At 41.1% G+C, this 25,227-nt stretch overlaps 2 protein-coding genes across 36 annotated transcripts in view; both read right to left on the bottom strand.

The window, feature by feature from the left end:
• PTPN22 (protein tyrosine phosphatase non-receptor type 22) overlaps positions 1-604 on the bottom strand; it is a 58,679-nt gene extending 58,075 nt beyond the window's left edge. For 9 of the 35 annotated variants that reach the window (XM_063625748.1, XM_063625749.1, XM_063625733.1 and 6 more), the window contains exon 1: positions 203-502. In XM_063625748.1, the coding sequence (XP_063481818.1) occupies positions 203-289 (87 nt within the window). In that variant the 5' untranslated portion in view covers positions 290-502. Of the gene's footprint in view, positions 1-202 lie in introns of all 35 variants that reach the window. The other 26 variants (XM_063625759.1, XM_063625760.1, XM_063625754.1 and 23 more) reach the window with 10 other exon arrangements.
• Positions 605-6,071: 5,467 nt separating this feature from the next.
• BCL2L15 (BCL2 like 15) lies at positions 6,072-24,264 on the bottom strand. The gene is made up of 4 exons (XM_063625791.1): positions 23,931-24,264; positions 23,219-23,340; positions 11,018-11,242; positions 6,072-10,383 (listed from the first exon to the last, which is right to left on the bottom strand). The coding sequence occupies exons 1-4, from the start codon at positions 24,055-24,057 to the stop codon at positions 10,366-10,368; spliced, it is 492 nt and encodes a 163-aa protein (XP_063481861.1). The 5' UTR covers positions 24,058-24,264; the 3' UTR covers positions 6,072-10,365.
• Between the last annotated feature and the right edge of the window lie 963 nt (positions 24,265-25,227).

Here is a 25,227-nt window from a genome sequence, read left to right on the forward strand (position 1 = left end):
ACCAGTAATTTTGAGAGAATACCTAAAATACATGCAAACCACTCAGAGAAGTCAAACTTTAGGTTGCCTTTTTTTCTGTCTTCCCCTCCAAGGTCCAATATTTACTTTATCCCAAGAGCAATTTGGTCTCGGAAAATTGGACCCCCATAGTCAGTTAAATAGTGTATGTAACTACCCCGAGAGGGTCACACACAGGACTCACCAGAAATTCATTGGCAAACTCCTCTTTGTTAATTTTCTTGCTTTGGGCCTCATCCAGGAACTTCTGCAGAATTTCTCTTTGGTCCATGCTGCAGAGCAAGAAAAATAGTCTATAAGTAGGTTGAGGGAGGGCATGTCAAATGTGTGTCATGGCCGAGACACCTCCAAAAACCCACTGCTGCCGCCTGAGCAGAGCATGCTGAAGGCTGTGGTTTACTGACTTCATCACAAGCCCTAGAGGAAATTAGTACGTAACCACCTTCTGTGGTCACATAACACAGCCATCATCTCACTCCAGGGCCCTAGCGCCTTCCTTCTCAGCAAAGGAACCTAGTTACAATTCAAAGTTTTAACAAACAAGAGGCTAACCAGAACATAAAGTGTGGTCTGTTTAACTGAGATTATTCCATTCCATCACCCGTATGCAAAACTCACCTTTCTTCTTGCCTCCCAGAGAAAGAGCAGAATTACAGGTCTCCTGCATGAGTTCTGTCTCTCCCCATTTTCCGAGTGAGCACAAGGGCCAAGTTGACACCTTCTGTTTCCTTATGTCCCAAATGGACTCTGCAAAGTTCGGTTAGGCCCAGGAAAGAAAACAGACACTGTTTAGAGTGACATGTCTTCTACCCAGACTGTTCATCGAAAGGTTTCTTGTCAGTGTGACCAATGAGAAACTTCTGTTCATCACAGAAGGTGTTTTTATTCATAACTTTTAAGTCTGCTATATATACCTCAAACTCCCTTTTGAAGGAAGCAAAGTCAGATGCTTCTGACAGTCTGTGTCTCTCCCAGGACTGGGGAAGTGCTGACCTCCATTAAGGGAAGTGTTGATTTCAGCACCTCTTCAACCCTCCCAGTAGCCTTTGAAGCTTCACTTGGGTTCTGGATATAAAGACTAAGAGTGTTGGTCTATATAGGATTTAGAGCAAGTGGCCCCCTCAAGGAGCACCTGACCAGACAGTTAGCACAATATCCTGCATATGTAATGCTGGTAAACTGTGATAGAACAAAAAGAAAGTAAAATCAACCACCTTGCTAACAACATTGTAACTTTTAGGGCAGAAAGCCTGAAGAACTGTTTCTAAAGAACACATTTCTACTCTGCAACCAATGTCTTAGGAAATTTGTTTCAGGAAGTTATGCTGTGCCTGTGGCATTTTGGCCCTGAAAGGCAGGCTCTTCTAGAAAAAGTTTCCACATCTCAGTTTGCATAACCTCTCAATGGGTACAAGTCTACCCAAGTGCCTAATTCAGTGTGAGAACATCCCAGAATCAGTATATCATCTTTGTTGAAGGCAGAAGTTCAACAAATGTTAACAAAATTAGTCTTGATCCTGAAGAAAACTGGGAAATGTGTTGTTAGGACTTCCTCTATTTAAGATATTAGCAATCCTTTCTGTTTTGCAACATTATTCAAACTTCCTTCAGGATATCATGATTCTGAACACTGTTTATTCTGAACATTAAAGATACTGCATGCTCTTTACTAAGTACTGCAAAAAGAAAAGAAAGATCATTGAGATATCTTGGTTATAGACAACTTAAAGACAGTATTTCAAATTAAGAAACTCAATCCTAGTACACATAAATTAAAATAAACCCTCATTCTTCAGCAATATTTGTTGGGAATAGTACATTTCTCAAATTATCTCCATCTAGAATTAAGAGAGAATTTCTTGCTGCTCTAAATAATGTGATGTTTACTTTGGCTATTTTAAAACATAAAATATGGGAAGTCTTTGTTTTTTTTTTTTTTGTTTTTTTTTTTTTTTTTGAGACGGAGTCTCGCTCTGTCGCCCAGGCTGGAGTGCAGTGGCGCAATCTCGGCTCACTGCAAGCTCCGCCTCCCGGGTTCACGCCATTCTCCTGCATCAGCCTCTCTGAGTAGCTGGGACTACAGGCGCTCGCCACCACGCCCGGCTAATTTTTTTGTATTTGTAGTAGAGACAGGGTTTCACCGTGGTCTCGATCTCCTGACCTCGTGATCCGCCCGCCTCGGCCTCCCAAAGTGCTGGGATTACAAGCGTGAGCCACCGCGCCCGGCCCGGGAAATCTTTGATTTATAAAAATACAAAATTTCAAGTTTATAATAACTAAAACCATGTAAAAGTATGTACATAGCTAAAGACTAAAAGATGCAAAAAAGAATCAATTGTGTAAGTGTGATGGGATAAAGTTTGCTTTCTAAAATTATTATACTGTTTTTAAAATTAGAAATAAACATTTAAAAATCCATTAAGTTGTTCAACAAATTTATTGAGTACCCACTAAATTCTAAACATTATCTTAGGAGATTGGCATACAACACTGAGAAAGCCAGAATATGGTAAAAAAAAAAAAAAAAAAAAAAAAAAAAAAATCCTTAGCCAGTTAATAAAGCAACTCAGAACTAAAGATATAGACGTGATTACTGATAAAAATTAAAACATTCCTTAGGTACCTTTGGGAAAGAAAATAAAAATAAAAACATTCCAAACTAACTTGCTTAACTGCAGAGTAGCAAAGCATAATCCTAAAAGGAAAATGATTTTCTATGTTTGGACAAAGAAGATAATATAGTTTTATAATTTCTCTGTACCCTTAGAATGTCCTCAATTACACCAAAACTAGAACTTTATTAATTTTTATTAATTGATTAGGCAAACCTGCCTAATAAAATTTAAATCTATTTTTCTCAAGCCTATATTTCAGAACAATCTCTTACTAACTTTCTTATTTCTTCTTAATGAGGGAGAAGATAGAAATAAATAAGAGATAACAAAAAAAATTTTGCTTAGATGCCTCCATAGTCCTTTTCCTCAAAATCTAAGAATCTGTAAATAGTGTCTTGGCAGAACTTCACACTTTTTAAAAAAAGCAAGCAGCAATTCTTAAGATTCTATTCTACTGTAAACCCAAAAGGTACAGAGACATTGTGAAATAACCAAACCCCCAAAACCCACTTAGCTACAAAGCCATTTCCTGAGCAGACCACTCAAGCAAGCAAAAAAACAAACTGAAGACAAAAACAAAAAACGTTAATTATTTTTTTTGTTTTGTTTTGAGACAGGATCTTGCTATGTTACCCAGGCTAGTCTGGAACTCCTGGCCTCAAGTGATCCTCCCACTTCAGCCTTCCAAGTAGCTGGAACTATTATTTTTTTTTTTAAATATAAGCTACTACTTAATTTATCACACTTCCTTCTACAGAGCATAATGCTTTTTGATTTAGATTGTGTTGACTCATTTGTATCTTGCGGGAAGATAAAGAGCTGGGGAGGAGAAACAAGACATGCAGTAAAGGTTGGCAAATACCTAAAAGAGTTTCAGAATTTATGATGAATCATTTGAACCAGTCTGGCATAAAACCTAAGTGAACACAATTCCATGCAATAAAAAAAGACTCACAAACATTTTGCCAGAACCATCAAGTAAATTGTGGGAAGTAAATTGTGGATAAGCACCTGAAGAGGAGTGACAAGGCCACATCTCACTGCTGCCTCATGTGGCTGTAGTGTTTGGTGAGAAGGAAGAACACAACAGAGAAGAGTGCTGGTCACCATGTCACCTGTTCCAACAAGAGGGGAGTATGCTAGTTTAAGGGGAAATATCAGTATCATGGAGGTCAGGAATTAGATTACAATAAACATTCATCGAGGAGAATTTCAGGGAAGACTATAGGGTAAGATAAACTATTTAATAGGAAAAACATTCAGGATTCTCAGAACATCCTTCTCTCTTTTAGATGAGGAGGAGATATGTTTTACCCTGGAGAAGATACTTACCCAACCTTAGTTTTAGTTTCACTACTCTTGCCTTTTCCTACATCCCAGGGTCACTGATTTGATATGGGATATATATACTGTCTGTGAAACATTCAGTCCTTTGTAAGCATTCTCTTGATCACCAAGGCCTATTGGAAATTTCTCCTCAATGTCTTTTAGATTCAACCTGTCTTTTCCATTCCCATTTAGCCCCATTCCCACTTTCACACCTGGATTCCTATAGCAATAAACTTAAATTATCTTCCTATCTACATGTTTCCATTCTAGTATCTCCTGTTAACCAAGGCTGGATGAAAGTTCTTAAAACTGCACTTTAATGCTAAAGAATCAGAATACTTCTTGATGGTCTATGGGAACAAGTCCAGATTCCTTAGCTTGTTACCAAGCCCCTCGCCGTCAACTATCCCCACCCAACCTATCCAAGCACATCACCTACAGACCTTGTTCGTCCTACTACCACTTCTTTTTCTACTTCTCACCTTTACCCCTAAGTTTCACCACAATGAAAATAAAGCCATAAAGCTCAATTACTTTTTCTTCAAAAATCTTGTCCCAACTCTGTTTCACCATGATCTTCCCTTAGTCTGAATCTCTTCAGTATAAATCTGTATATTCGGCTATAGAAGTTTTCTTCATTTATTCAATTTCCTTATCTCCTATAAGTTTATTTAAGAGTTTATTCAAAAGATGCCCCTTGTATTTTCAGATTTATCAAAGGCAATGATAGTGTATTCTACGCGTTTGTGTAACCCACAGTGCTTACCATCGTCCTGAGTATATCTAAAATAAGTCTGTTGTGATAAAGTAGCTAATGTGGTTACGCTTTGGTGAGGGATCTACTCTCACTTGGTTACTCATTATATCAATTACTCCAAGTCTCTTGTCTGGCACAGTCTATGTTTCTTGTCTCTAGCTAGGCACTTTCATTATGCCAGGAGCAGATGGGCCTTCCTACATGGAGGCACAGGAACCTGGCAAAGGGTACTTTCCTGAATGCTGCTGCCCAAGCAGCAGGGCTATTATTATTTATTTATTTATTTCATTTTATTTTTTTTTGAGACGGAGTCTCGCTCTGTCATCCAGGCTGGAGTGCAGTGGCACGATCTCGGCTCACTGCAAGCTCCACCTCCTGAGTTCACGCCATTCTCCTGCCTCAGCCTCTCCAAGTAGCTGGGACTACAGGCGCCTGCCACCACACCCGGCTAATTTTTTTGTATTTTTAGTAGCGACGGGGTTTCACTGTGGTCTCGATCTCCTGACCTCGTGATCCGCCCGCCTCGGCCTCCCAAAGTGCTGGGATTACAAGCGTGAGCCACCGCGCCCAGCCAGCAGGGCTATTATTAGGAAAGGAATGGTGTCAATACTGAGCTTCAGAGCCCATCTCTGAAGAACTGCAATGGCCAGAAATAAATGACCTCCTTTATCTCTATAGTAGGCTTGTTTTTCCTTTTATAAATGAACACAGAAGAGGCTTATAAAATACCTTTAATGAAGCTTGTTTGATTTTCTCATGTTTTCTCATCATTCCCGGTAGGAAAAGTCCCCCTACCCATCTTCCAATCTACTGTTTGTCACTTCTGCATTCTGAGACTTCACTAAGTCCTTCAGTTCACCTGCTGCAGACTTCATAGTCAACCTCCCACTACACAGGGAAGCATACTCTGCCTTTGGTTTCAGAATCCTCAAGAAGCAAAGGTCAACCAATAACTTGCAATTGAAGCTTTTTTTTTTTTTTGGAGACAGAGTTTTGCTGTTGTCACCCAGGCTGGTGTGCAATGGCGCTATCTCAGCTCACTGCAACCTCCACCTCCTGGATTCAAGCAATTCTCCTGCGTTAGCCTCCTGAGTAGCTGGGATGACAGGCATGTGCCACCACGCCCAGCTAATTTTGGCATTACTAGTAGAGATGGGGTTTCACCATATTGGCCAAGCTGGTCTTGAACTCCTGACCTCAGGTGATCCACCCACCTTGGCCTCCCAAAAGTGCTGGGATTACAGGCGTGAGCCACCGAGCCCAGCCTGAAGCATTTTTTTTTTAAATAAAGAGCATCAGGACTCTTAAAGCTTAGCATCCTGTTCAAATATAATCAAACTTGAAGTCTCATCTGAGTCAATCAGTTATTCATTCATTTAATGAATATTTTTAATATCGAGGTACATGCCAGATAATGAAGAGGAGGGGTGTTACAGAAGTATACAACAAATTGTATCATTCAGCGATCCTTTATCCTAGTGGGGAAGATGACTATACAGATAATTACAACTTAAGGCCATTTTTTGGATAAGAAACATAAAAGTGGTACAAACAAAAGTTCAAGGAGGCAAAGAGCACTTCTTGTTCTGGTTATACGGATAGCCTTCATGGAGAAAGTGACAACTGGGTTGGGTCTTGAAGATGTCTACAGGTAGAGCCTCAGAAAAAGCAATATGAAACATAGAGAACAGTAGGAGGAGGGCAGCTTTACTGACTGGCTCGATTTTACTAGAGCATTGGGATTGTAGAGGAGAATCATGATTGATTAAGTCTATATAGGGCAGTTAGGGCCAGATACTGGGGAAATCTGAATATCAGACTGAAAGTCAGGCTTTATTTGATGAACAGTAGGGAGCCGCTGAAGGTGTTTTTTTAAAAACAACCTTATTAAGGTAGTGCTGATGTACAATAAACTACACATTTCAAAGTATACAGTTTGATAAGTTGGTGTGAAATCATCACCCATAAAATCACCACAATCAAGATAATGAACATATCTAATCACACTCAAAAGTTCCACTGAAGGACTTTAAGAGAATGGCATTCAAAGCAATGCTTTTGGGAAGTTATTTCTTGATTTAAAAAAATAAATGCCCCCTTCTGGTAAGATGTTTAAGTCTTGTAATCTTCATTGGTATGTTACATTTAAAAATGAATGACACCATATCTAAAAACGAATCAAAACAATAGACAAAGAAACCACAGCTTTGATCAATCTGATGGCAGTATATAGGACAGACTGGAATGGAGCAGGAACAGAACAATCTATTGAAAGCCTAAGTAGGAGGCTTTATTAATAGTCCAGGCAGTTGCTAATAAATCTGGTAGAAGAACCAGGACAAAAAGGAAGTAACAAATGAGAGAAACTAGTTGGGTGAGTTGGACTGGAAAGAGAGAGACAAGGTAAAAATGACTGAAGTTTTGAGCTAGTTGTATGGCAAACAGGGAGAGTATTGGGATAAGAAAGGTACATATAAATAATAAGCATCTGTGGGTATGGAATTGAGAAGGGAAACCAATCATATTTAGGAATCACTCACATTGATGTGAAAGTAAAGCCATTAAGAGTGGTATGCATCTGTGAGAGACAGGGTTAATGGAGACAGAAAAAAGTCAAGCTAGAACCTTATGAGCTGCATAACATAGAATTCCAAATTGCTAATGGCACAGTATTTAAAATATTCCAAGCACTCACCCTTTACAAAGTGTATTTGTTTTATTTATCTCTCACAATAATCTTATTAATAAGTTACCAAATCATCTCTATTTTACAAATGTAGAAACTAAGGTACAGAAGAATTATGTCTCTTGCCCAGTGTCACATAATTAGCCTATGGTGAAACTAAAGTGTTAAAATCAGGCAATCTGAATCCATTTTTAATTCCTGGGTTACAATGTCTTCTTCTTGCAGCCCAATCACTTAAGCTCTCCTAAGATAGAGTCTCCTAAAATACATAACACCTAGGCCAGAGCTGCTTAATGCATTTGCCTAGTATAATTCCCGTAGGCACCATATCTTCAAATCTCAAGATAATGCAGTATACTTGGAACTGTTTTATGAGCAACATAGGATAAAACTGGGAGCTGGAATTATTCAATTTAGATTGAATTTGCTGAAACTTAGTTCAAATGCATAGACCGAAGTTTATTTCATAAAACAGAATAGTAACAAAGTAAAAATTTTGATTTTGCCTATGAAGTCAAATATCACAAAACTCATCATCTTGAGTTTATAGTAACATAAGGGACAAAGGAGTACAAGTTTCTTAACTGGTAGCCAAAAATATAATTTCTACTAAAGAGAAACAGGACATATCATTTATGGATTATTAACCTGTTGTGATTTAACTAGGAATAGAGGAAAAAGCATAACTTTGTTTTCATTTTTTTTTTTTTGAGACAGTTTCGCTTTTGTAGCCCAGGCTGGAGTGCAATGGCATGATCTCAGTTCACTGCAACCTCCGCCTCCCAGGTTCAAGGGATTCTCCTGCCTCAGCCTCCTGTGTAGCTGGGATTACAGGCACGTGCCAACAAGCCTGGCTAATTTTTTGTATTTTTAGTAGAGACAGGGTTTCACCATGTTGGCCAGGCTGGTCTCAAACTCCTAACCTCAGGTGATCCACCCACCTTGGCCTCCCAAAGTGCTGGGATTACAGGCATGAGCCACCACGCCTGGCCAAAACATAACTTTAAAAAGCAAAAATATATTAACAGCACTACATATTTACTTCTCTGCATTTAGAGGAGATACATAGATGGCTGGCTGATAGAGGGGAAGTGGTTAGTTTTGTTAAACTTTAGCCAAAGTTATTAATGCTGCTTTTCATGAATCACTGTAGCAATGCCTTTCTTCTTAATATTCAGGAAAGTAGTCTGGTTTTTGGAGTCTCTACCTGATGACTGCCTACTAATCTATTAGATCATTAAGGACTATTTTGAGATACAAATCATAAGCTTTGCTTCCAATCACTCTCACTTGTAGGGCCAGAGAAATGGACTACTCAGGAGCTACAGAGCTCTCTGATCGGTTGAAGACCCAGAGAAACTGTGGATTATGCAAGAACTAACAAACATATGGAGACTAAGTTCCCAAAGAACAGTTAAATATCTTTGAGTTAAAACCCTATCTACAGCTGTGTTTGCTGGAATTGTCAGGACTGTAATAGAGTTTCAGTTACCAAGGAGAAATGTTGATTTAGAGAAGGGGTCAGCCAACTTTTTCTGTAAAGGGCCAGCTAGTAAATATTTTGGACTTAACCAGCCATATGGCCTTCTATAATCATTCAACTCTGCCATTGTAGCACAAAAGCAACCATGGACAATATGTAAACAAGTGAATGTTGCTCTATTCCAATAAAACTTTATTTACAAAATAAGACAGCAAGCCAGATTTGACGTGTGGGTTGTAATTTGTCAATCTATTCTCTATAGTGATGGCTGTCACACTCTATATGTACATCAGAATCACCTATGGAACTAGTTTAAAAGGTAGGTTCCTAGGCTCCAGCCTACCCCTACAGAATCAGAATCTCTAGGAATGCGAATCAGCAGTTTAATAAGGTCTACAAGTGGTGTGTGAACCACACTTTTAAAGCTTTGTGCTATGCAGCTAGCTTCATCTAAGCTGGGGTGGCCTTGCTGTCCTAGATGTGGGCCAGCACTTCCTGCATCCTGTGGCAGTAAAAATGGAGTAACTTTTATTTTCTTTGACCTTCCTAGTAGAAACAATTGTTTTTGTTTGTTTGTTTGTTTTTGCTCCCAACCTCTAAAATGCATAAAATAGTCCTTCTCAGGTGAAATTAACATGAAGTTTAGGGATGATTTTGAACGAAAATGCTCAACTTAAAATAACAAGATTTTAGGCCGGGCGAGGTGGCTCAAGCCTGTAATCCTAGCACTTTGGGAGGCCAAGGGGGGCGAATCATGAGGTCAGGAGATCCAGACCATCCTGGCTAACACGGCAAAACCCCATCTCTACTAAAAATACAAAAAATTAGCCAGGTATTTAAGGTAGCATGTAGTGGTGGCGGGTGCCTGTAGTCCCAGCTACTCAGGAGGCTGAGGCAGGAGAATGGCGTGAAACGGGGAGGTGGAGCTTGCAGTGAGCTGAGATCGCACCACTGCACTACATCCTGGGTGACAGAGTGAGACTCTGTCTAAAAAAAAAAAAAAAGATTTTTCAACCAAAAAGCTTCCTGAAATCCTTTACATTGCAAAATTAGTAGGCACAATTCTTACCAAAGGACATGGCTACATCTGAAGAAATAGTTTCCATTGTTCTCCCTTTCTCTCAAAATACCTCCAGCAAAGGCCTGCCCTGTAGCTTATAATTCCACTACTAACAAGTCATTACTTTGTGTCTGGGGGTCTTTGCTTCAACAGAACCTCATTAAAACTCATGTGAAAACAGAAAGTAGAAAATCTCTGTAGTTTGCATTAAGTTGACAAAACAAAACAAAAACCAACGCTGTAGGCCTCTGGCAGCTGCTCCCAACTTTAACAATCAGTAAAAAATGACTTATTCAGCTAAGTTCAGTTCTGATACAATGAAAAAAGTGTTTTTTTATTTGTTTGTTTGAATTCCCAGGAATCAATCACCCAGTCAACAAGGAAGTGATGTTCAGTCTCGTGAATAGCTCCTCCTCTTCAGCTCTCCAGATTTTCCTAGGAAAGACAGAGAAAATCCTACAGTCAAAGGAATTGCTTTCAGGAACTTCCTAAGAAACCAGGAAATGATCTGCAGATAGCTCCAGGAAATGTAGCTCTTATTAAGGCTTTCACTGACCCTGTAAATGGAAAGGAGTGCTCTATGACAGCATAAGTTCTGATGATTACTAAAACATGGGCTTAGAATACCTTCTGTAGTTACCACTACAGCAAAGATTGTTTTTTCTTAGATACTATTAAGGTGATTCTAACTTCCCTAACACACACATAAAGATGTTAGGAAAAAAAGACCCAGAAATTTACAAGGGAACAGGGTGAAGCCAGGCTGAAATTAGAACTCTACCATGAATATACTTTATAGATGATTATGTGTAGGAAATGAAGATTAGCTTTACAGTAGTCAGCAGTCAATATTTAAGGTAGCATGACTCTGGAGTCCAACATCCACAGGCTGAGCTTCTGTCTGCTCCATTTTTCCATGGCAAGAAAATCTAGGCATTTTCAGCAAAATAGGGAAGCATGTTTTCCTGTTGGTTTCCAATTTACAAAAAGGGTCATGAATTGGAATCCCAGGTATTAGTACAAAAACAGTGCAAATACCTAGCAAAACCAGGAGCCCCAACACACTTACCCAACCTCCCTGGCCCTGGATGAACTCCCGGATGGCTCGGTTCCCATTGATCATACCCGTCATGGGGATAGCCACCTGTCCCACTACTTCAGGAGCAATGTGAGCCATATACTCAAGAAGTTTCACAGACACTGCTAGAAAGGCTCTCTCATAAGCTAAGCTGGAATCCTGAGCACACCAGGTCTTGCTGAGAGATTCCACTGTGTTCTGGAGTATAGCTCCTGCCTGAGGAAAGACAAAGGAAACATCAACAGAGTATCACTCAAAAAGTGCAGGAGGCTGCAGGTGCAGGAATCCAGTAAAGCAATTGTTTCTTAGAGTGCCAAATGTGCAATTGGTGGTAACTAAGGAAATCTTAGAGGGTGGATGGATAATCTTTTCTCGTTTTAATATTTTGTTATCTTTTTTTTTTAAGTTTTTTAAAAACCAAGATAAGTGGTTCATCTTTATTATAAAAAGTGGCATTGGCCAATTTACCAAGTCACAAAGTCTTTTTTTTAAATTTTATTATTATTATACTTTAAGTTTTAGGGTACATGTGCACAACGTGCAGGTTTGTTACATATGTATCCATGTGCCATGTTGGTGTGCTGCACCCATTAACTTGTCATTTAGCATTAGGTATATCTCCTAATGCTCTCCCTCCCCTCTCCCCCCACCCTACAACAGTCCCCGGAGTGTGATGTTCCCCTTCCTGTGTCCATGTGTTCTCATTGTTCAATTCCCACCTATGAGTGAGAACATGCGCTGTTTGGTTTTTTGTCCTAGCGATAGTTTGCTGATAATGATGGCTTCCAGTTTCATCCATGTCCCTACAAAGGACATGATTTTTTATGGCTGCATAGTATTCCATGGTGTATATGTGCCACATTTTCTTAATCCAATCTACCGTTGTTGGACATTTAGGTTGGTTCCAAGTCTTTGCTATTATGAATACTGCCACTATAAACATATGTGTGCATGTGTCTTCATAGCAGCATGATTTATAATCCTTCGGGTATATATCCAGTAATGGGATGGCTGGGTCAAATGGTATTTCTAGTTCTAGATCCCTGAGGAATCGCCACACTGACTTCCACAATGGCTGAACTAGTTTACAGTCCCACCAACAGTGTAAAAGTGTTCCTATTTCTCCACATCCTCTCCAGCACCTGTTGTTTCCTGAATTTTTAATGATCGCCATTCTAACTGGTGTGAGATGGTATCTCACTGTGGTTTTGATTTGCATTTCTCTGATGGCCAGTGATGATGAGCATTTCTTCATGTGTTTTTTGGCTGCATAAATGTCTTCTTTTGAGAAGTGTCTGTTCATATCCTTTGCCCACTTTTTGATGGGGTTGTTTTTTTTTTTCTTATAAATTTGTTTGAGTTCATTGTAGATTCTGGATATTAGCCCTTTGTCAGATGAGTAGGTTGCAAAAATTTTCTCCCATTCTGTAGGTTGCCTGTTCACTCTGATGGTAGTTTCTTTTGCTGTGCAGAAGCTCTTTAGTTTAATTAGATCCCATTTGTCAATTTTAGCTTTTGTTGCCATTGCTTTTGGTGTTTTAGACATGAAGTCCTTGCCCATGCCTATGTCCTGAATGGTATTGCCTAGGTTTTCTTCTAGGATTTTTATGGTTTTAGGTCCAACATTTAAGTCTTTAATCCATCTTGAATTAATTTTTGTATAAGGTGTAAGGAAGGGATCCAGTTTCAGCTTTCTACATATGGCTAGCTAGTTTTCCCAGCACCATTTATTAAATAGGGAATCCTTTCCTCATTGCTTGTTTTTGTCAGGTTTGTCAAAGATCAGATAGTTGTAGATATGTGGCATTATTTCTGAGGGCTCTGTTCTGTTCCATTGGTCTATATCTCTGTTTTGGTACCAGTACCATGCTGCTGTGGTTACTGTAGCCTTGTAGTATAGTTTGAAGTCAGGTAGCGTGATGCCTCCAGCTTTGTTCTTTTGGCTTAGGATTGACTTGGCGATGCGGGCTCTTTTTTGGTTTCATATGAACTTCAAAGTAGTTTTTTCCAATTCTGTGAAGAAAGTCATTGGTAGCTTGATGGGGATGGCATTGAATCTATAAATTACCTTGGGCAGTATGGCCATTTTCACGATATTCATTCTTCCTACCCATGAGCATGGAATGTTCTTCCATTTGTTTGTATCCTCTTTTATTTCATTGAGCAGTCATTTGTAGTTCTCCTTGAAGAGGTCCTTCACATCCCTTGTAAGTTAGATTCCTAGGTATTTTATTCTCTTTGAAGCAATTGTGAATGGGAGTTCACTCATGATTTGGTTGTCTGTTTGTCTGTTATTGGTGTATAAGAATGCTTGTGATTTTTGTACATTGATTTTGTATCCTGAGACTTTGCTGAAGTTGCTTATCAGCTTGAGGAGATTTTGGGCTGAGATGATGGGGTTTTCTAGATATACAATCATGTCATCTGCAAACAGGGACAATTTGACTTCCTCTTTTCCTAATTGAACACCCTTTATTTCCTTCTCCTGCCTGATTGCCCTGGCCAGAAATTCCAACACTATGTTGAATAGGAGTGGTGAGAGAGGGCATCCCTGTCTTGTGCCCATTTTCAAAGGGAATGCTTCCAGTTTTTACCCATTCAGTATGATATTGGTTATGGGTTTGTCATAGATAGCTCTTATTATTTTGAGATATGCCCCATCAATATCTAATTTATTGAGAGTTTTTAGCATGAAGGTTGTCGAATTTTGTCAAAGGCCTTTTCTGCATCTGAGATAATCATGTGGTTTTTATCTTTGGTTCTGTTTATATGCTGGATTACATTTATTGATTTGCATATGTTAAACCAGCCTTGCATCCTAGGTATGAAGCCCACTTGATCATGGTGGATAAGCTTTTTGATGTGCTGCTGGATTTGGTTTGCCAGTATTTTATTGAGGATTTTTGCATTGATGTTCATCAAGGATATTGGTCTAAAATTCTCTTTTTTGGTTGTGTCTCTGCCAGGCTTTGGTATCAGGATGATGCTGGCCTGATAAAATGAGTTAGGGAGGATTCCCGCTTTTTCTATTGATTGGAATAGTTTCAGAAGGAATGGTACCAGCTCCTCTTTGAACCTCTGGTAGAATTCGGCTGTGAATCCATCTGGTCCTGCACTTTTTTTGGTTGGTAAGCTATTGATTATTGCCTCAATTTCAGCGCCTATTATTGGTCTATTCAGAGATTCAACTTCTTCCTGGTTTAGTCTTGGGAGGATGTATGTGTCGAGGAATTTATCCATTTCTTCTAGATTTTCTAGTTTATTTGCATAGAGGTGTTTGTAGTATTCTCTGATGGTAGTTTGTATTTCTGTGGGATCAGTGGTGATATCCCCTTTATCGTTTTTTAGTGCGTCTATTTGAGTCTTCTCTCTTTTCTTCTTTGTTAGTCTTGCTAGTGGTCTATCAATTTTGTTGATCTTTTCAAAAAACCAGCTCCTGGATTCATTAATGTTTTGAAGGGTTTTTTGTGTCTCTATTTCCTTCAGTTCTGCTCTGATCTTAGTTATTTCTTGCCTTCTGCTAGCTTTTGAATGTGTTTGCTCTTGCTTTTCTAGTTCTTTTAATTGTGATGTTAGGGTGTCAATTTTAGATCTTTCCTGCTTCCTCCTGTGGGCATTTAGTGCTATAAATTTCCCTCTACACACTGCTTTGAATGTGTCCCAGAGACTCTGGTATGTTGTGTCTTTGTTCTTGTTGGTGTCAAAGAACATCTTTATTTCTGCCTTCATTTCGTTATGTACCCAGTATTCATTCAGGAGCAGATTGTTCAGTTTCCATGTAGTTGAGTGGTTTTGAGTGTTTCTTAATCTTGAGTTCCAGTTTGATTGCACTGTGATCTGAGAGACAGTTTGTTACAATTTCTGTCCTTTTACATTTGCTGAGGAGTGCTTTACTTCCAACTATGTGGTCAATTTTGGAGTAGGTGTGTGTGGTGCTGAAAAGAATGTATATTCTGTTGATTTGAGGTGGAGAGTTCGGTAGATGTCTATTAGGTCAGCTTGGTGCAGAGCTGAGTTCAATTCCTGGGTATCCTTGTTAACTTTCTGTCTCACTGATCTGTCTAATGTTGACAGTGGGGTGTTAAAGCCTCCCATTATTATTGTGTGGGAGTCTAAGTCTCTTTGTAAGTCACTAAGGACTTGCTTTATGAATCTGGGTGCTCCTGTATTGGGTGCATATATGTTTAAGATAGTTAGCTCTTCTTGTTGAATTGATCCCTTTACCATTATGTAATGGCCTTCTTTGTCTCTTTTGATCTTTGTTGGTTTGAAGTCTGTTTCATCAGAGACTAGGATTGCAACCCCTGCCTTTTTTCATTTTCCATTTGCTTGGTAGATCTTCCTCCATCCCTTTATTTTGAGCCTATGTGTGTCTCTGCACGTGAGATGGGTTTCCTGAATACAGCACACTGATGGGTCTTGACTCTTTATCCAACTTGCCAGTCTGTGTCTTTTAATTGGAGCATTTAGCCCATTTACATTTAAAGTTAATATTGTTATGTGTGAATTTGATCCTGTCATTATGATGTTAGCTGGTTATTTTGCTCGTTAGTTGATGCAGTTTCTTCCTAGCCTTGATGGTCTTTACACTTTGGCATGTTTTTTCAGTGACTGGTAGCAGTTGTTCCTTTCCATGTTTAGTGCTTCCTTCAAAAGCTCTTTTAGGGCAGGCCTGGTGGTGACAAAGTCTCTCAGCATTTGCTTGTCTGTAAAGTATTTTATTTCTCCTTCACTTATGAAGCTTAGTTTGGCTGGATATGAAATTCTGGGTTGAAAATTCTTTTAAGAATGTTGAATATTGGTCCCCACTCTCTTCTGGCTTGTAGAGTTTCTGCTGAGAGATCAGCTGTTAGTCTGATGGGCTTCCCTTTGTGGGTAACCCGACCTTTCTGTCTGGCTGCCCTTAACATTTTTTCCTTCATTTCAACTTTGGTGAATCTGACAGTTGTGTGTCTTGGGAGTTGCTCTTCTCGAGGAGTATCTTTGTGGCGTTCTCTGTATTTCCTGAATTTGAATGTTGGCCTGCCTTGCCAAATTGGGGAAGTTCTCCTGGATAATATCCTGCAGAGTGTTTTCCAGCATGGTTCCATTCTCCCTGTCACTTTCAGGTACACCAATCAGACGTAGATTTGGTCTTTTCACACAGTCCCATATTTCTTGGAGGCTTTGTTCATTTCTTTTTATTTTTTTTCTCTAAACTTCTCTTCTCGCTTCATTTAATTCATTTGATCTTCCATCACTGATGCACTTTCTTCCAGTTGATCGCATCTGCTACTGAGGCTTCTGCATTTGTCACGTAGCTCTCGTGCCTTGGTTTTCAGCTCCATCAGGTCCTTTAAGGACTTCTCTGCATTGGTTATTCTAGTTATCCATTTGTCTAATTTTATTTTCAAAGCTTTTAACTTCTTTGCCATTGGTTTGAATTTCCTCCTGTAGCTCGGAGCAGTTTGATCGTCTGAAGCCTTCTTCTCTCAACTCGTCAAAGTCATTCTCCACCCAGCTTTGTTCCATTGCTGGTGAGGAGCTGCATTCCTTTGGAGGAGGAGAGGCGCTCCAATTTTTAGAGTTTCCAGTTTTTCTGCTCTGTTTTTTTCCCATCTTTGTGGTTTTATCTACCTCTGGTCTTTGATCATGGTGACATACAGATGGGTTTTTGGTGTGGATGTCCTTTCTGTTTGTTAGTTTTCCTCCTAACAGACAGGACCCTCAGCTGCAGGTCTGTTGGAGTTTGCTAGAGGTCCACTCCAGACCCTGTTTGCCTGGGTATCAGCAGCGGTGGCTGCAGAACAGCGTATATTGGTGAACCACAAATGCTGCTGCCTGTTCATTCCTCTGGAAGTTTTGTCTCAGAGGCGTACCCGGCCGTGTGAGGTGTCAGTCTGCCCCTACTGGGGGGTTCCTCTCAGGCTACTCGGGGGTCAGGGACCCACTTGAGGAGGCAGTCTGCCCGTTCTCAGATCTCAAGTGGCGTGCTCTTAGAACCACTACTCTTTTCAAAGATGTCAGAGAGGGACATTTAAGTCTGCAGAGGTTACTGCTGTCTTTTTGTTTGTCTGTGCCCTGCCCCTAGAGGTGGAGCTTACAGAGGCAGGCAGGCCTCCTTGAGCTGTGGTGGGCTCCACCCAGTTCGAGCTTCCCGGCCGCTTCGTTTACCTAATCAAACAACTAACTCAGCAATGGTGACTGCCCCTCCCCCACCCTCGCTGCCGCCTTGCAGTTTGATCTCGGACTGCTGTGCTAGCAGTGAGCGAGACTCCGTGGGCGCAGGACCCTCCGAGTCAGGTGCAGGATATAATCTCCTGGTGTGCCGTTTTTTAAGCTCGTGGAAAAGCACAGTGTTAGGGTGGGAGTGACCCAATTTTCCAGGTGCCATCTGTCACCCCTTTCTTTGACTAGGAAAGGGAATTCACTGACCCCTTGTACTTCCCAGGTGAGGTGATGCCTTGCCCTGCTTCGGCTCGCGCATGGTGCGCTGCACCCACTGTCCTGCACTTACTGTCTAGCACTCCCCAGTGAGATGAACCCGGTACCTCAGTTGGAAATGCAGAAATCACCCGTCTTCTGCATCGCTCACTCTGGGAGCTGTAGACCGGAGCTGTTCCTATTCGGCCATCTTAATATTTTGTTATCTTAATGGGCACTTGAAAATACATAAGTAGTCCATCAAACCCATGATTTCAGGTATTATTGCTTAGGTTAAACAAAATGAATGAAAAATAATTTGAAAGAAAAATATTAAGTATGTGATAGTCCAGCTGGTTAAATCGTAAAGGTATTGCTTGAATGACTAAAAAATGTCTGGGAAACTCTAAAGTAAAGGTGGTTCATGCCTGTAATCCCAGCATTTTGGGAGGCTGAGGCTGGCAGATCACCTGAGGTCAGGAGTTCAAGACCAGCCTGGCCAACATGGTGAAACCCTGTCTCTACTAAAAATATAAAAATTAGCCAAGCATGGTGGTGCAGGCCTGTAATCCCAGCTACTCAGGAGGCTGAGGCAGCAGAATCACTTGAACCTGGGAGGCGAAGGTTGAAGTGAGCCAAGATCATGCCACTGCACTCCAGCCTGGGCGACAGAGCAAGACTCCATCTCAAATAAAAAAAAGACCGAGTGCAGTGGTTCACACCTGTAATCGCAACACTTTGGGAGACGAAAGTGGGAGGATCACATGAGGTCAGGAGTTCAAGACTAGCCTGGGCAACATATTGAGAACCTGTTTCTATGAAAAATTCTAAAAAGTAGCTAGGCATGGTGGCACATGCCTGTAGTCCCAACTACTTATGAGGCTGAGGTGGGAGGATCACTTAAGCCTATGAGATTGAGGCTGCAGTGAGCTATCATTGAGCCACTACACTCCAGCCTAGGCGACAGAGAAAGACTGTCTCAAAAATAGTTATTAATTAGAATTAATAATAAAATAATAATAATTAATTAAAATATTGAGTAGCTCTTCCTTTTCCTCTTTCCTTTTCAAAAATGGGATCTAAAAGCCATTAGGTGGGTCCAAGCAAGATCTGTGGGGATTTAGGGGGGCCAAGGTCATCAGAGCTGCATGTCAGAGCTGCATATCAGAGCCCAAACAAGCTGAAAAGGACATCCATGTGGGAGGGCACCTAGATCTTGATTTCTAAATATCATTCTCCATTAAAAGAAACCAGAGGCTGGGTGCAGTGGCTCAGGCCTGTAATCCTAGCACTTTGGGAGGCCAAGGCAGGCAGATCACAAGGTCAGCAGTTCAAGACCAGTCTGGCCAACATAGTGAAATCCCGTCTCTACTAAAAATACAAAAAATTAGCTGGGTGTGGTGGTGTGCACCTGTAATCCCAGCTACTCGGGAGGCTGAGGCAGGAGAATCACGTGAACCTGGGAGGCAGAGGTTGAAGTGAGCCAAGATCACGCCATTGCACTCCAGCCAGGGTGACGGCACAAGACTCCATCTCAAAAAAAAAAGGCAGGCAGTGGCTCACACCTGTAATCCTAGCTCTTTGGGAGGCCGAGGTGGGCGGATTGCCTGAGCTTAGGGAGCTCGCAACCAGCCTGGGCAACATGGTAAAACCCCGTCTCTACTAAAATACAAAAAAAAAAATTAAAAAAAAAAAATAAGCCAGGCATAGCAGTGTGTGCCTGTAGTCCCAGCTACTCAGGAGGCTGAGGCAGAAGAATTGCTTGAATCCGAGAGGCGGGGGTTGCAGTGAGCCGAGATCGTGCCACTGCACTCCAGCCTGGCAACAGAGTGAGACCCTGTCTCAAAAAATAAAATAAACCAGAGCTCTCTGGAGAATGGTTGATTTCAGTTTGGGGCTAGGGAAGTATAAGATCTTCTGTCAGAAATTAAGGAAGTACTCAAATAATAATAGAGACACATCAAAGAGATGCAGTCTAAAGTGAAAGGACTCCCACTAGCTAAAACTAGGATGATTTGAGCATCTAAATTAGTAATGATGTTAACAGATTATAATCCACAGAATAAAGTAGGAATTCATGGGTCCAATGCTGATAAGAAATGAATGCAATGAAATTTTGATGAGATGTGGGATATTTACATAGTTTCAAAGTACCTCTCCATAAAATACTTATTAATTACAAAGGGGAAAAGAGTAACTTTATAGAGGAGAAGCCTTACAGACACCATCTTAAGTGATTAAAGTTAACAACATCAATACTGGGATAAAATAAAATCTTGTGCCAATTGATGCAATGCACTGAGAACACAGCAATACTTCTGTGATATTCCTACCAAAGGTACATATCCTTAATTTATTCAAGAAGAAACATCAAACAAACCCAAGTTAAGGTAGATTCAACAAGATAGACCATAGTCTTCAAGTGTCAAGGTCATGAAAATCAAGGAAAGACTAAGGAAAAATTCCAGATTGAAGGAAACTAAAGAGAAATCACAACTAAATGCAATATGTGACTCTGGCCTACAACTTTTTACTAAAAATTACATTATCGGGACAAATGGCAAAACTTGAATGAGATCTAAGGATTAGATGATAATGAATCAATGTTAATTTCCTGGTTTTGATGGTTAGATTGTGATTACATTAGAGAATGTCCTTGTTTGAGGGAAGTTGATGAAATATCATGTCAACTCCTTACTGTCAAATGATTCAAGAGAGAAATTATTTGTACTATCCTTGCAACCTTTCCCTGAGTTTAGGGCTGTTTCAAAATATATTTTTTTTATTAAAACAAGTTCAAGTCAAATAATTTATTTGTTTATTATTATTATTATTTTTTGGAGACAGAGTCTTGCTCTGTCACCCAGATTGGAGTGCAATGGCACCATCTCAGCTCACTGCAAACTCTGCCTCCCTGGTTCAAGCAATTCTCCTGTCTCAGCCTCTCAAGTAGCTGGGATTACAGTTGTGTGCCACCATGCCTGGCTAATTTTTGTATTTGTATTTATTTATTTATTTATTTTGAGAGAGGGTCTTGCTCTGTTGCCCAGGTTGGAGTGCAGTGGCGAGATCTCAGTTCACTGCAACCTCCTTCTGCCTCCTGGGTTCAAGCGATTCTCCTACCTCAGCGTCCCGAGTAGCTGGGATTACAGGTGTGTGCCACCATGCCCAACTAATTTTTGTATTATTAGTAGAGACGGGGTTTCATTCTATTGGCCAGGCTGGTCTCAAACTCCTGGCCTCAAAGAGTCTGCCCCTCTCGGCCTCCCAAAGTGCTGGGATTACAGGCATGAGCCACAGCACCCAGCCAAAAAAAAAATGTTTAATGAGAAAAAAAGTCAACTCAGCTATCATCTACCTAGGACAGCCTCAGGGCAAGCAACTGGGAGTAACAGGTCCAGCTCTGCCTGAATGTAGTGTAGGCACACTGCCCAAGCTGTGCATAGTAGGACAAATAAAGCATAACGGTTAAGAGTGTGGTTCTTTTTTTGAGACAGAGTCTTGCTCTGTCGCCCAGGCTGGAGAGCAGTGTCATGATCTCAGCTCACTGCAACCTCCACCTCCCGGGTTCAAGCGATTCTCCTGCCTCAGTCTCTCGAGTAGCTGGGATTACAGTCATGGGCCATCACACCCAGCTAATTTTTGTATTTTTAGTAGAGACAGGGATTCTCCATGTTGGCCAGGCTGGTGTTGAACTCCTCACGTCAAGTGATCCGCCCAGCTAATTTTTGTATTTTTAGGTAGAGATGGGGTTTCACCATTTTGGCCAGGCTGGTCTGGAACTCCTGACCTCAGGTGATCCGCCCAGACGGGCCAGGTGCGGTGGCTCACCCCTGTAATCCCAGCACTTTGGGAGGCCGAGGCGGGTGGATCACCTGAGGTCAGGAGTTCCAGACCAGCCTGGCCAAAATGGTGAAACCCCATCTCTACTAAAAATACAAAAATTAGCTGGGCATAGTGGCGAGCGTCTGTAATCCCAGCTACTTGGGAGGCTGAGGCAGGAGAATCACTTGAACCTGGGAGGCAGAGGTTGCAGTGAGTCTGTCTCCAAAAAAAATTAAAAAAAGAAATTCTTATTGAGGACCTATTATATATAAGGCACTGTTACAGGTCGAGTGAATATGGCAGTGAACAAAACAGGTTAAATGTTTGCTTTTGTGGTGTTACATGCAGATGGGGAGAGGTTGCTGTGGCGATAATGGCTTCCATGATAACTCATACAGGGGAATAATAATTAAATGAGATAATAACCACACATGGTAAGTGATAAGTTAATATTAGCTGTCATTGTTTATATACATCAGCAACATCTCCTAGACACTGCCTTATTGTCTTTACATCTAATACAGAGTCCAAGTGCTACTGCCAGTAATCAGCATTCTGATGAAAAGCCAGTGAGCTGCTGCAGGGTTTATCCCTCATTGCATCAAACTTGTAGACTGTCTGTCATTCCTGTATATACTTCACTGCTGGACCCTGGGGGAAAAAAGATGCCCACCCCCAACAAAATAAGTATTAAAATATGCATAGGCTGGGACCGGGCGTGGTGGCTCACACCTGTAATCCCAGCACTTTGGGAGGCTGAGGCGGGCAGATTGCCTGAGCTCAGAATTTTGAGACCAGCCTGGGCAACAGGGTGAAACCCCGTCTCTACTAAAATATAAAAAATGGCCGGGCGTGGTGGCTCAAGCCTGTAATCCCAGCACTTTGGGAGGCCGAGGCGGGCAGATCACAAGGTCAGGAGATCGAGACCATCCTGTCTAACACGGTGAAACCCCGTCTCTACTAAAAAAAATACAAAAAATTAGCCGGGTGCGGTGGCGGGTGCCTGTATTCCCAGCTACTCGGGAGGCTGAGGCAAGAGAATGGCGTGAACCCGGGAGGCGGAGCTTGCAGTGAGCCGAGATCGCGCCACTGCACTCCAGCCTGGGGGAGAGAGCAAGACTCCGTCTCAAAAAAATAAATAAATAAATAAATAAATAATAAAATAAAATACAAAAAATAATTAGCTGGGTGTGACGGTGCGGTGCGCACCTGTAGTCCCAGCTACTTGGGAGGCTGAGGCAGGAAAATTGCTTGAACCCGGGAGTGGAGGTTGCAGTGAGCCGAGATCATGCCACTGCACTCCGGCCTGGGTGACAGAACGAGACTCCGTCTCAAAAAAAAAAAAAAAAAAAAAAAAAAAGCATAGGCTGGGTGTGGTAGCTCACGCCTATAATCCCAGCACTTTGGGAGGCCGAGGTGAGTGCAATCACCTGAGCTCAGGCATTCAAGATCAGCCCGGGCAACATGGCAAAAACCCATCTCTACTAAAAATAAAAAATAAAAAAAAAGATGGGCATGGTAGCACTTGCCTGAAGTCCCAGCTACTCAGGAGGCTACAGTGGGAGGATCGCTTGAGCCCAGGAGGTGGAGGCTGCAGTGAGCTGAGATCACACCACTGCACTTGAGCCTGGGTGACACAGTAAGACCCTGTCTGGAAAAAAAAAAAAGATACTACACTTTGCCAAGAATAAAGTGTTATAAATGTGCTCTATGCACACTAAGCACAGCTGTGATGAAGACCAAGTAGAGACAAACTGAAGGTTCATCAGCCTATGCCCCAAATTTTCCATCTCTGTACCACTTAGGTTTTAGCAATTGGAGAATTCTTGCTATACTTCCTTGGAATATAAGCCCCCAAATATTTTCATAGAACATTCCTAGTCACCATAGTGTGGGAGTAGTAAGAAAAGGAAGTTTGAAATAGAAAAAAAAGCAGCAAACAATAGCATGAAGTAGAAACTTGACCTGTCCCTTAATGGTTTCTGCAATGACGTTTTTGGCAGAAGCTTCCAATTCTCCGTTGAACTGGTCACCCAACATCCGAAGGCGACCAGCAATGATAGTCACATCAAAAGAGCAAGGCTCTCCTACGACAGAGGGAACACATTTGTTACAATGCTTGAAGCAATGGCAAGTCCCAGGAATCTGGGCAATGAGAAAAATTTGTCTTGTCTTTTAAATAATTTTCACATCATTATCTCCCAAGAGCTTAAATGTTCTGTCAACACCAATAGTCAGAAAGTTTCCCTTCATTGAGAACCTCTTTCCCTTTAGGTGTTACTGAAAACTTAGAGTTTGCCTTTTGAAACTTAAAGGAAATAAATAAAACATACTCCTTTTTTTTTTTTGAGACCGAGTCTCTGTCCCCCAGACCGGAGTGCAGTGGCGTGATCTCAGCTCACTGCAACCTCCACCTCCCAGGTTCAAGCAATTCTCGTGCCTCAGTCTCCCATGTAGCTGGGACTGCAGGTGTGAGCCACCACACCTGGCTAATTTTTCTATTTTTAGTAGAGATGGGGTTTCACCATGTTGGCCAGGCTGATCTCAAACCCCTGACCTCAGGTGATCCACCCGCCTTGGCCTCCCAAAGTGCTGGGATTACGGGAGTCAGTCACTGCGACCAACTGAAAACATACTCCTTCTGACCTGCAATCACCACCTAGGCCAGGAACCTTACCTGAATCTACTTCATCTACACAGCATAGGTTCCGGTTGGCAATCCGCAATGTTGGGCTCAAGAAGTCCGTGAGTAGAGTGTTCACAATGCATTCCGTTTGTTCCTCAAAAGTTTGGGGGCTCTTCATTTTAGATGTTTGCTGTCAAGTTTTGCTTTTCCACGAAACAAGCAGTTTTCAGCCCAGCAGTAAGTTAGAAACACTGGTAAATCAACAAATGTTTCTACCTCTTGTAGTTTCCTGACATGTAATCCTGGAACTTTTCCCACTAGCTTTCTTCAAACACAGCTGCTCAGAAAGGTGGGACTTCTTGGAAGGGATTACCTACTTGGAACTGGGGAGACTTTAAAGACTTTAGGTTCTCTATCTCAGACCACACCCTAACCACACAAAATTAATGCTTAACTTTTATAGTTAGGTAGCCAATCTAGAACTGAGTTCAGGAAGAGCCTCTGGAGTAATTTTATTAAGAAATACTTCCTTCTCTTCTTAGGTCCTGCATATGGTATAATTCAAAGGAAGGTTTTGAAGTTACAGTGGACCAGAGTTCAACTTCTGTTTATGGAATGTATTTGCCATAATCATATAATAATTATTTACTGAACAAGGAACTATAGTCGGCACTACAAGTAACATAGAAAAATGATACAGGCACAGTTACTGTGCTCATGAAGCTTACGCTTCAGCAGAAATGACAGATATTAAATGACTAATCACATAGTTATTTGTGCTATTGAGATCAGTGCACTTTGATCAGTGAAGTGTAATAGGGAATCAATCCTTTGATCAGTTTAATAGGGAAACAAACCTAGGGGACTGGGAAGGCTTCCTTAAAATAGTAGCATCTGAGATGAGCTCTGAGGAATAAGCAGGCATTCATTATGCAAAAAGGAGGCATAACACTATTCTAGGTGGAGAGGTAGCAGATATAAAGTCTGGGAAGGCTAAAAAAACTCCAACAACTTGGAATTATAAATGGGGACAATAGAAAATATTTCACAGATAAATTATGAGGATTAAATAAGATAACATGTGGAATGGCCTAGCACTGTTTGGCATATAATGAATGTTAAATGTCCTCCTCTTAGCCCAAGACATAATGACCCAGAGGAAAGAGATCTGAGATTTTCTCTCTAGCAAAAGAATTTTCCTAACAGGGTTAGACTCCATCATCGTTTTAAGAGATCTCATGATTGGACACTTGTCTGTAGTGGTTGCCTTCTTAATGTAGCTAAACCTAGATTTTGGGTCTGGGTCTCAGAAGCAGCCACCAAACCTATCAGCAAAATTACCACTCAA

The sequence above is a fragment of the Symphalangus syndactylus genome, chromosome 12, assembly GCF_028878055.3.
Source record: "Symphalangus syndactylus isolate Jambi chromosome 12, NHGRI_mSymSyn1-v2.1_pri, whole genome shotgun sequence".
Lineage (NCBI taxonomy): Eukaryota > Metazoa > Chordata > Mammalia > Primates > Hylobatidae > Symphalangus > Symphalangus syndactylus.